Below are 12,752 nucleotides of genomic sequence, written 5' to 3'. Positions count from 1 at the left end.
TGGTATGGCTACTGACATTAAAGGCTCTTCTCTGTTGATCAGGTTCAAAAACACCAAATTAAATCCAATATGATGAAATGTTGTGTAACAAAACATCATGCCCTAAAATGGCGGATCATGTATTAAAGGTGTTGTTGTTTCTACATGGTGTGACCCAGGGCCGTCTTAACGTATGGGCACAGTGGGCACGGGGGCCCCAGGATGTTTCTGATGTTTCTGTTTTGCTGTCAAAACAGGGGTCCCCAGTACATTACTTTTCCCAGGGGCCTATGCTGCTGTTAAGATGGCCGTGGTTTGACCGGAAAGTACGCAAATCCCCTTAAATGAAAGTCTGCAATGTGCACTTTAATGATGTTGATCTGTAATTTTAAATTGGGGAGCAGAGGTGTAAATGAAGTAAAAAATGTGTCTTTGTCCTAAGATGATATGGAGGGCTCTCTCATGCTTATTCATTCTTTTACATTTTGACCAAAATCTGAATTGGATTTTTTCCCCCCTTGTAACCCCCTCTCCCTAAATCTTATTCTTATTCCATCTTTTTCATTAGATCCCTCTCTGGCCGTATTGTTGGAGGTGTCTGGTGGTTCTTTACCTTAATCATAATCTCTTCTTACACTGCCAATCTGGCAGCCTTCCTGACAGTCGAGAGGATGGTATCACCGATCGAGAGTGCAGAAGATCTTGCCAAACAGACCGAGATTGCATATGGGACACTCGATGCAGGATCGACAAAAGAATTCTTTAGGGTAAGGGATGTTTATTACTCTAAGCAGTTTCTGGGGATTTTAGTGTATAATTAATGTAACTTAAAAAAGCTAAAGAGAATCAAAGGTTACAACACACTTGCAATTATTAGCCTTGCATTTTAAAAAAATAATGATTTTTTTTGTGTTACTTACCCCATGTAGTTTGTATTGGTGGACCTAAAAAATGTAATCTCGTGTTTTCATGCAGAATTCAGGTAATAACTTTCTGATATGACCAGCATCTATGGTGAGCAATGCTGGGCAACAACAGACAACAGCAAAATGTCCATAAAAAATCTGTGAATGAAAAAGAACGAAATCGAGTGAATCCAAAGATGGGTCTGTCAATTATAAGGTTCACTTCTGCTGAGGAACAACGTCTCACACAAATGCGGGTTCCCCACTGAATTCATCCATCCATCCATCCATCCATTATCCAACCCGTTATATCCAAATACAGGGTCACAAGGGTCTGCTGGAGCCAATCCCAGCCAGCACAGGGCACAAGGCAGGAACAAATCCTGGGCAGGGTGCCCACCCACCGCAGGGCAAACACACACACACACCAAGCACACACCAAGGATAATTTAGGATCGCCAATCCACCTAACCTGCATGTCTTTGGACTGTGGGAGGAAACCCACGCAGACACGGGGAGAACATGCAAACTCAACGCAGGGAGGACCAGGGAAGTGAACCCAGGTCTGCTAACTGCGAGGTAGCAGCGCTACCACTGTGCCACCGTGCCGCCCTTCTGGATTCATCTGTTGTTATTTAATGGTGGAGGTGGAAGAGGCGGGGCTTTTGGATCAGACAGGAAGTGGCATCGTTGCACTTTCAGCTGTACTTAGTCAAGTCTATGGGTTTAAAGGGAAAAGGAGTCGGTAATTGTGCCCAAAAATAACTGTGCTCAAAAATAAGGCAAGTGAGTTAGAGTTGTATGTAGCAGAGCATAATTATGATATTATAGCAATAACAGAAACTTGGCTAAATAAGGACTTGGACAGCATACAGGCTTTGGCAGACGTGTGGCAGATGGAATTTAATGTCAGTAAATGTAAAGAATTACACATAGGGAGTAAAAATGTGAGGTTTGAATTCACAATGGGTGGTCAGAAAATCGAGAGTACACCTCATGAGAAGGATTTAGGAGTCATAGTGGACTCTAAGCTATCGACTTCCAGATGGTGTTCAAAAGCTATTAAGATGGCTAACAGAATGTCAGGTTATATAGCGTCTTGATGTGTGGAGTACAAGTCACAGGAGGTTCTGCTCAACCTTTATAACACATTGGCGAGGCCTCATCTGGAGTACTTGGTGCAGTTCTGGTCTCCAGAATATAAAAAGGACATAGCAGCACTAGCAAGAGATGAGATTAGACAGGAGTCCCCGTGGACTGTGATGTTTGCTGATGACATTGTGATCTGTAGCTATAGTACAATACAATACAGTTTATTTTTGTATAGCCCAAAATCACACAAGAAGTGCCGCAATGGGCTTTAACAGGCCCTGCCTCTTGACAGCCCCCCAGCCTTGACTCTCTAAGAAGACAAGGAAAAACTCCCAAAAAAAAACTAGTAGGGAAAAATGGAAGAAACCTCGGGAAAGGCAGTTCAAAGAGAGACCCCATACAAGGTAGGTTGGGTGTGCAGTGGGTGTCAAAAGAAGGGGGGTCAATACAATACAATACACAGAACAGAACAAATCCATAGTAGGGAGCAGGTTGAGGAGACTCTGGAGAGGTGGATATCTGCTCTGGAGAGGAGAGGAATGAAGGTCAGTAGGACCACCAAGACAGAATGCATGTGTGTGAATGAGAGGAAGGTCAGTGGAATGGTGAGGATGCAGGGAGTAGAGATGGTGAAGGTGGATGAGTTTAAATACTTGGGATCAACAGTAAAGAGTAATGGGGATTGTGGAAGAGAGGTGAAGAAGAGAGTGCAGACAGGGTGGAGTGGGTGGAGAAGAGTGTCAGGAGTGATTTGTGACAGACGGGTATCACCAAGAGTGCAAGGGAAGGTCTACAGGACGGTAGTGAGACCAGCTATGTTATATGGGCTGGAGACGGTGGCACTGACCAGAAAGCAGGAGACAGAGCTGGAGGTGGCAGAGTTAAAGATGCTAAGATTTGCATTGGGTGTGACAAGGATGAACAGGATTAGAAATGAGGACATTAGAAGGTCAGCTCAGGTGGGACGGTTGGGAGACAAAGTCAGAGAGGCGAGATTGCATTGGTTTGGACATGTGCAGAGGAGAGATGAGGGGTATATTGGGAGAAGGATGCTAAGGATAGACCTGCCAGGGAAGAGGAAAAGAGGAAGGCCTAAGAGAAGGTTTATGGATGTGATGAGAGAGGACATGCAGGTGATGGGTGTGACAGAGCAAGATACAGAGGACAGAAAGATATGGAAGAAGATGATCCGCTGTGGCAACCCTTAATGGGAGCAGCCGAAAGAAGAAGAAGAAGCAGCACTAGAAAAGGCCCAGAGAAGAGCGACTAGGCTGATTCCAGGACTACAGGGGATGAGTTATGAGGAAAGATTAAAAGAGCTGAGCCTTTACTGTTTAAGCAAAAGAAGATGAAGAGGAGACCTGACTGAAGTGCTTAAAATTATGAAGGGAATTAGTGCAGTGGATCGAGACGGTGACTTTAAAATGAGTTCATCAAGAACTTGGGGACACAGTTGGAAACTTGTGAAGGGTAAATTTCACACAAACATTAGTGAGAAGTCAAGCAAAATGGCACCTTTTATTGGCTAACTAAAAGGATGATAATATGCAAGCTTTTGAGGCAACTCAGGCCCCTTCTTCAGGCAAGATGTAATCACCCTAGTACTACACACAAACATTTGGACACAGAGAACCACAGACACTTGGAATAAGTGACCAAGTAGTGTGGTGGACAGTCAGACTTTAGGGACGTTCAAAACTCGACTTGATGGTTTTTTTTGGAAGAAATAAGTGGATAGGACTGGTGAGCTTTGTTGGGCTGAATGGCCTGTTCTCATCTAGATTGTTCTAATGTTCTAAAAATCCAAGTTCATTTGAGCTTAGCTTCAATTAGACTAATGGCAGAGCGCTGTGTGTGTTCTAAGTACCCATACGCCATCATAAACCTGTTGTACTGCGTCACCTTCTATCCATTGCAGATTCCATGTAACTTTCAAATTCCCTTGACTTTTTGATTTACCCTCGTATATCCTCTTTAATAAAATCCCTGTGTGCGTCCAGGTGTCTTCTGGTGAAGTGTGCATGCGCGGGGCACGGTGCGATGCGCGATATTACTGTCAGAGAAAGTTAGAGGCGTTTTACGGAAATACAAACCAGTATTACTGCGAGAGGAAATTAAAGGTACACAATACAGTGACTCATATTACAGCCACATACAAGCCAGTATTACTGTCAGAGGAGATTAAAGGCATATTACCGACGCGCACGCCTGTATTACCGCCAGAGAAAATTAAAGGTATATTACAGACGTACAAGCCAGCGGACGTACAAGACGGTATCCTTCAATAAGGGCGCGCACAAAAAGGCGAGCCTCAAAAGGGCGACCTCAATTGGGCGCAGTGAATAAAGGCGCGCGTAAATAAAGATCTGCACCTTTGTTGCTCTTCACATATTCCAGAGCCATTTGAACTAAATTATCTACGAACACCTTTATTCGCTGCGCTCAATTGAGGTCGCCCTTTTGAAGCTCGCCTTTTTGTGCGTGCCCTTATTGAATAGAGCCGTACAAGACAGTATTACTGTCACAGAAAATTAAAGACACACAATACACGGCGGCAGCCCACGAAGAACGGTCAGCTCAGAAAGTAAACATCAGCAAAAGAAAGGCTGAAAGACAAAGAAAAATACGACCAACAAACAGAATGAGGTCAAAGTCCCTTGCCATTTAATATAGACTGTTCCTACTAATGTTTATGTACTACTGTTCTGGCGCCCGTTATTGTAACGGGCTAAATGACTAGTACATATATAAACCAGAAGGAGAGACATTACTTTTGATTTGAATCAGGCAGGTAACACTTTTATGCAACTTTGAGGGCTATTGAGCTCAAAACTCCTCACTAAATATGGAGGCTCGTTCACTTAGTCAGACAGTCTAATGTCAGGAAGACGTGAAGAATAAATGTCTGACAAAATGGATGACGAGTCTCATGCTACAGTGAATGGCAATGTTATAAATCGTAGCCTCTTTGTTTAAGCAGTAAGACAGTGTCAAGTGATGGATTACAACTCCTTGGTGTATGGGTTAGCTCCAGATGGGACTTGTGTCGTTTTCTTGTTTTCTGTTGTGCTTATGATTTACTGAAAGTCATAAAGTATGCCTGAACAATTTTACGGAAAAAAAAAAATACAGACTAGACTTGAATCCGACTTGCTTGTTTTAACTGTTTCCTGATGTCTTCTTTCCAGATGTTTTTTAAGATAACGGTATTCACATTATCTCTTCAGAGATCCAAAATTGCAGTGTTTGAAAAGATGTGGTCCTACATGAAAGCGGCAGAGCCATCTGTATTTGTAAAAACAACGGATGAGGGAGTTGTCAGGGTAAGAAAATCAAAAGGGAAGTATGCCTATCTGTTGGAGTCCACTATGAACGAATACATTGAACAGCGAAAACCCTGCGATACCATGAAAGTGGGAGGAAACCTGGACTCCAAAGGCTATGGGATTGCCACGCCAAAAGGATCTGCATTAAGGTAGATGCCGAAATATAAATAATATATATGTTTACTTCATTTTTTTAATATAAAATGTGAATTGAGGGGAAATGTAAAACCATTGCTTTAATTTCCTATCATGCAATTTAAATGCAATTTTTAATTTTATGAAATAAAACTGTTTACACCTTATACAAATATGCAGTATTACACAGAAGAGCCTGAATTACATGTCACTCATATTTCCTAATTAAATATATTCAGCCACTAATGTATGAAATTGCCAGTGTGTGCAGACTCCTCTTGTTTTATGCCTATTATATACTTCTCTATGTCTGATGGTAATTCAGTTTTTATTTTGTATTGCATGTTTCATATAATTCTTTCCTTGAATCATTATCTACACACGCACTCGATGGACCTTAAGTCCTATTTATATCATGAAATTCACTCCATGGGTGCAGTAAATACTCAAGAGAAGCCAGGGATTCGGTGAAATTGGTCAAAACCTGAGACGTTGGCCCTTTGATGCTTTAGAAATGACACAAACAGGCTTCTGAAACCACACAAAAAATGCCAGATGACAATATGAAGATATACATAGAGTCAGTGCAATAATTATGAGGATCCATTCAGTCAGTCATTTTCCAACCCGCTATCACTGTTGGGCAACCGGTGCATTTTCTAGGGGCGCCGCGAAAACTTTTGTAAAATATTTAAAATTGATTAAAAAGATAATGTTTAAAAAAAATATTTTATGTTGGAAAAACAGATAACGGTTAATCAGATTGTTGAATAAACGAATGTATTTATTTTGAATGCAAGTTAAAATTTTCGTTGTTCACCATTCATCATAATATCAACACCAGCGGTGTCAAAAACACATCACGTGAGACTTAAAAAGTCTCGTTGTTAGAAGATCTCGCTCACTGTACAGATTACGGAAATGAAGTCTAAGAAACGCGAGAGACTTCAAATGATCGACAAGGAAATGCGCGTCTGTCTTTCGAAAATTGATCCTTGCATCAATCTCATCCATCCATCCATTTTCCAACCCGCTGAATCTGAACACAGGGTCATGGGGGTCTGCTGGAGCCAATCCCAGCCAACACAGGGCACAAGGCAGGAAGCAATCCTGGGCAGGGTGCCAACCCACCACAGGACACACACAAACACACCCACACACCAAGCACACACTAGGGCCAATTTAGAATCGCCAATCCACCTAACCTGCATGTCTTTGGACTGTGGGAGGAAACTGGAGCGCCCGGAGGAAACCCACGCAGACACGGGGAGAACATGCAAACATCAATCTCATATGTGCTGAAAAACAATCTCAACGTTCACATTAATTAAATTTAAGATTTATCCTTTGATTCCTTTATTAATAAAATGTCTTTCAAACTTGTAAAATTAACTGTTTTTATTGGCGATTGTCCATAGATTGTGTCGTCACGACTTTATTTATGGGCAGTCCCTCAGATGCACCGCGAAAGAAACTTTTTGGACTTAGTGCGCCACAGCTCAAAAAAGGTTGCCTTTCACTGCGCTATATCCTAACACAGGGTCACGGGGGTCTGCTGGAGCCAATCCCAGCCAGCACAGGGCACAAGGCAGGAACAAATCCTGGGCAAGGTGCCAGCCCACCGCAGGGCACACACACACACCCAGCACACACACTAGGGTCAATTTATGATCGCCAGTGCACCTAACCTGCATGTCTTTGGACTGTGGGAGGAAACCCACGCAGACACGGGGAGAACATGCAAACTCAGGGAGGAACCGGAAAGTGAACCCCAGGTCTCCTTACTGCGAGGCAGCAGCGCCACCCAGAATCCATTCATCTATTTTAAATCTATTGTAATAAAAAGACAGCAAAGGCATAAAGGTTTGGGGTTTTTCCGGCCCCGTATACTGTACAGTTTGCAAAGAACTGATTTCCAAGGTCAGTGATATAGCATATTGCATTACCACAGACAGCATGCATATGATGAGGGAGACCATTTATGGGGTGGGACCGGAAACTGATGGATGGGAAAAAAGTACACCAAAAAGTAAACGGACCATCTTTAAATGATATTTTGTGAACTTTTTGGTGTTTGAAATTTCATTTTAGAAACAAAAACGAAAATGAAAGGAATTTTCAGATTTGGATTTTTGATTAAATAATAAAATGAGGGAAAATAAGGCATTTTTTAATTCTATGGACACAAATAGCAGTCATAAACATAATATTACACATACTTTTCTGTATTTATCTGTGATTCAAATACTGAAAGTGTAATAGATCAAAAACAACAAAACAGATGCATTTTTGTTGTCTGAAACCCAAAGTTCTTCTTCTGCGCGATTTTTGACGACACGTGCCAACAGTCCTCCTCACAACACATCGATCGACGTCATTGAAGTTACACTGGCATCCGGGTCTGTGTACTTTTTGGTATTTAAAATTTCATTTTAGGAGCAAAAATGAAAACACGAAAATGAAAGGAATTTTCAGATTTTGATTTTTGATTAAATAATAAAATTAGGGAAAAATAAGGTATTTTTTAATTCTGTGGTAAAAAATAGCAGTCATAAATTTAAAATTACACATACTTTTCTGAATTTATTTGTGATTCAAATAATGAAAGTGTAATCGCTAAAAAACAACAAAACAGACGCATTTTCGTTGTCTGGCACCGGAGTTACTTATTCTTCTGTGCGATATTTGACGACACGTGCGAACAGTCCTCCTCACAACACATCGACCAATGTGTGAATGTGTGTAAATGTGTGAATGGTTGTTCATTGACAAGTGTAACACGTTAAGAAAACTTTCTGTAAATCACGTTGCTCTTCTAACATGTGTTATACTTGTGCGCACTGTTAATACTTGAAACGTTTACTAGCTGTAGTAGCCGGTAAAAGTCAATGAGCATCCATTCAAAATGATAGCACTATAAAAATTGCCAGACTTAGTGTTAGTAAATGAAATTACCAAATGTTAGCTGTTTCACAGTAAGTAGCAACAATAACGTTCATAAAAGAACTGCCACATCAATAAAGCAAAGCTTGTATTTTTACCTAAAAGATGCGACTCAGTTTTTCTGCAGTCATGCCCTCGTCCCGGAGTGTCACTCTCTTAGTGTTCCAAAAAACAACGTAATCGTCCATCCTCTAGTGATGCCCCGCAGTGTAACTTCAAGACCGTCGATCGATGTGTTGTGAGGAGGACTGTTTGCACTTGTCGTCAAAAATCGCGCAGAAGAAGAAGTACAAACAACGAAAATGTGTCTGTTTTGTTGTTTTTGAGCTATTACACTTTCATTATTTGAATCACAAATAAATCCAGAAAAGTATCCGGGACGAGGACATGACAGAAGAAAAACGGAGTCGCATCTTTCAGGTAAAAATACAAACTTTGCAAACCAGTCTACACACCAGTGACCAGAGTTTGCTGCAAGTGGCGCATTACCTGACCAGGTTGTTGACCTACAAAAACCTCTGGTTCAGACAAAATAAATAAAGGGCGTGTTCTCGTTTCTTGCATTTTTCTCTTCTGATGTGCGAAAGAACAAAAGGGAAAAAAAAAAGTCATTGTTTTGCGTTTTTCATTTTTCCCTTTTAAGTTGAAAATCAAATAAGTGCCTCTTTTTCTTTTTTAAATGATATTTTCTGAAATGAAATTTCAAATACCAGAAAGTACACGGACCGATCAGCAGTCCGTTGTTTTTCGGAACAGTAAAAGAGTGACACTCCGGGACGAGAACATAACTGCAGAAAAACTGAGTTCCATCTTTCAGGTAAATATACAAGCTTTGCAAACGTTGCTTCATTGATGTAGCAGTTATTTTACGAACGTCAAGTAAAGGGCGTTTTCTCATTCTCATTTCTTGCATTTTTCTTTTCTGATGTGCGAAAGAACAAAAGGAAAAAAGTAAATGTTTTGCGTTTATCATTTTTCCCTTTTAAGTTGAAAATCAAATAAGTGTCTCTTTTTCTTTTTTAAATGATATTTTCTGAAATTAAATTTCAAATATCTAAAAGAACGCGGACCCCTAACCCTAATCCTAACTCTAATCCTAACTCTAGCTAGCTAGTCAGAGTCAGTAGGTGGTGCGCTCCCGTGAAGACGATCAGCTAATATGACATACTTAACGACCAAGACCATCTGGTCAGCAGCGGACTATGATAAAACCAAATCTGTTGGATTTTCTCGTTAGTCAGAGGGGTGGGCTTTGTATGCTGGAGAGCTGACAACCAATGAATGCTCACCTGAAAGTACAATGCATAGAATGTAGCGGTGAAGAATAAGGAAAACGTGTGTTTTGAACATCACAAACAGAAGAGAATCTCGACGGTCTGATGTTTTATTTTACTGCACAGAATGGATAAAAGAAATAAATTGCTTAGACTGCGGATGAACGCACCACAACAATTACTTCATACAGCGCTGGTACAGCGCCGGCTCTGTCAGTGAACCTCACATTCAGAAGTGAAGCTCATCTGTCTGAGGTCTCGTATTTTACATACCACAACAGAATGGGAAAAAAACTCCAAAATAAGGGCTGAGACTGCGAATGAATGCACCACAGCTATTAACCCTTTGCACATCGCCGGTACAGCGCCGGCTCCATCAGCCAGCAATGGGGACTGTGGACACAAACAGGAGAGAAGTGTGTCTGTTTGATGTCTCTTATTTTATATACCATAATGAAATGTGAAAAAGAAATAAAGAGCTGAGACTGCAGCTGAATGCACCACAGTTATTAACCCTTTGCACATCGCCGGTATAACACCAGCTCCTTCAGCCAGGATAAGGACTGTCTGTGGACACAAACAGAAGAGAAGTGCGCCTGTTTGATGTCTCTTATTTTATACCAGTAATGGCGCACTGCACAATAACGTGCAGCGAATACACTTGGCTTATAGTTTTCATCCTCCTGCTCTGTACGTTTATCATTCATTTGCTCAGAGGTTGATGCGCTTGCTGCTTGCTGAGCAGCTCTTCTTTTCTCCACCAATGTGGCCCGCTTCTTCTCTTCTGTTGTTGGCATCTTTTCACATTAAAATGGATTAAGTCAGTGTTTGTGTTACAATTACTTAGTGCGTTTTCTTTCATTTTTCACTTAAGCTGGCACTTAAGTTTTCAATCTGCCTCGATAATGATTTAAGATATGAAGAGGTAGAGGAAGTGACAGCGAAGGTGGAGAACGGCATATGCATGCACCGCATGGGCTGCCAAGAGTTGATTCTACAATAAAATGAAATAAAAATAAAAAGAGAAATAACCTTGGAGGTCAAGCATCACCCCGAAAGCGGACAGTACAGGTCACGTAGTATATGTGTAGCAAATTTCAGGTCAATAGGTCAAACGGTTTGCGAGCTGCAGGTGATTTAAAATCCTGGACAGACAAACAAACAGCCATGGTAGCGTATTATATAAGAAGATACAATAATAAACGTATTTTAAAATGTTAAAATTATAGAGAGTTATTGTCTGTCTGTATACCTGCATTGTTATCGGCATTGTTATCACTCTTTAATTTAATATTGTTCTTTATCAGTATGCTGTTGCTGGAGTATGTGAATTTCCCCTTGGGATTAATAAAGTATCTATCTATCTATCTATCTATCTATCTATCTATCTATCTATCTATCTATCTATCTATCTATCTATCTATCTATCTATCTAATAAAATGTGAAAAAGAAATAAAGGGCCAAGACTGCGAATGAACGCACCACAGCTATTAACTCTTCACACAGTGCCAGTACATGGGAACCGTGGACCTCAAAAACAGAAGAGAAGTGCTTCTGTTTGATGTCTCTTATTTTATATACCATAATAAAATTTTTAAAAGGAATATAGGGCTAAGACTGTGAATGAACGCACCACAGCTATCAACTCTTCACACAATGCCAGTTCATGGGAAACGTGGACCTCAAAAACAGAAGAGAAGCTCATCTGTGTGATGTCTCATATATTACATGCTATAACAAAATGGAAAAAACAAATAAAGAGCGGAGACTGCTTGCTGAACGCACCCCGTTATTAACCCTTTATACATCACTGAAACTGGGTCAGCTACATCAGCCAGTATGGGGTCTGTGACCCTCACAAACAGAAGAGTAGCTCATCTGTCTGATGTCTTGTATTTTACATACAATAACAAAAAGAAAGGGGAAATAAAAATAAAGGATTGAGACTGTGACTGAACACACCACAGCAATTAACACTTTGCACACCACCAAAACAGATAGATAGATAGATAGATAGATAGATAGATAGATAGATAGATAGATAGATAGATAGATAGATAGATAGATAGATAGATAGATAGATAGATAGATAGATAGATAGATAGATAGATAGATAGAAGGGCTAAATACATCAGCCAGCATGGGGTCTGTGACCCTCAGAAACAGAAGAGTAGCTCATCTGTCTGATATCTTCTATTTTACATACCATAACAGAAAGGGACAATAGAAATAAAGGGCCGGGACTACGAATGAACGCACCACAGCTATTAACCCTTCGCACAGTGCCAGTTCATGGGGACTGTGAACCTCAAAAACAGAAGAGAAGTGCTTCTGTTTGATGTCTCTTATTTTATATACCATAATAAAATGTAAAAAAGGAATATAGGGCTAAGACCTCGAATGAATGCACCACAGCTATCAACTCTTCACACAATGCCAGTTCATGGGAAACGTGGACCTCAAAAACAGAAGAGAAGCTCATCTGTCTGATGTCTCATATATTACATGCCATAACAAAATGGAAAAAACAAATAAAGAGCGGAGACTGCAGCTGAACGCACCACCGCTGTTAACCCTTTGCACATCACTGAAACTGGGCCAGCTACATCAGCCAGTATGGGGTCTGTGATCCTCAGAAACAGAAGAGTAGCTCATCTGTCTGATATCTTCTATTTTACATACCATAACCGAAAGGGACAATAGAAATAAAGGGCTGAGACTGCAAATGAGCGCATCACAGCTATTAACCCTTCGCACAGTGCCAGTTCATGGGGACTGTGAACCTCAAAAACAGAAGAGAAATGCTTCTGTTTGATGTCTCTTATTTTATATACCATAATAAAATGTAAAAAAGGAATATAGGGCTAAGACTGTGAATGAGCACACCACAGCTATTAACCCTTCACACAGTGCCAGTACATGGGGACCGTGAACCTCAAAAACAGAAGAGAAGCTCATTTGCCTGATGTCTCATATATTACATGCTGTAATAGAATGGAAAAAAAACAAATAAAGAGCTGAGAATGCAACTCAACTCACTACAGTTATTAACCTTTTGCACATCGCAGCTATAGGGCCGGCTACATCAGCCAGCAAG

The 12,752-nt window shown here is 40.7% G+C and overlaps 1 protein-coding gene and 1 long non-coding RNA gene across 2 annotated transcripts in view; one reads left to right on the top strand and one right to left on the bottom strand.

Moving 5' to 3' along the window:
- The window catches only part of gria1a (glutamate receptor, ionotropic, AMPA 1a), a 421,062-nt gene that overhangs the window by 393,230 nt on the left and 15,080 nt on the right, over nt 1-12,752 (top strand). The window contains 2 exon segments of the mRNA XM_028813093.2: nt 548-746; nt 5,204-5,451. Of these exon segments, the coding sequence (XP_028668926.2) occupies nt 548-746; nt 5,204-5,451 (447 nt within the window).
- Nucleotides 11,755-12,752, bottom strand: part of LOC127529691 (uncharacterized) — a 1,175-nt gene continuing 177 nt past the window's right edge. The window contains exons 1-3 of the long non-coding RNA XR_007936310.1: nt 12,590-12,752; nt 12,114-12,438; nt 11,755-11,962 (exon numbers count right to left, since the gene is read on the bottom strand). The exon at nt 12,590-12,752 is cut by the window's right edge and continues 177 nt beyond it. This is a non-coding gene — a long non-coding RNA (uncharacterized LOC127529691). The remainder of the gene's footprint in view (nt 11,963-12,113; nt 12,439-12,589) is intronic.

This window comes from Erpetoichthys calabaricus, chromosome 11, assembly GCF_900747795.2.
Source record: "Erpetoichthys calabaricus chromosome 11, fErpCal1.3, whole genome shotgun sequence".
Classification (NCBI taxonomy): domain Eukaryota; kingdom Metazoa; phylum Chordata; class Cladistia; order Polypteriformes; family Polypteridae; genus Erpetoichthys; species Erpetoichthys calabaricus.
The sequence above is the reverse complement of the archived record's forward strand: the minus strand, read 5'-3'. Positions and strand labels throughout refer to the sequence as shown.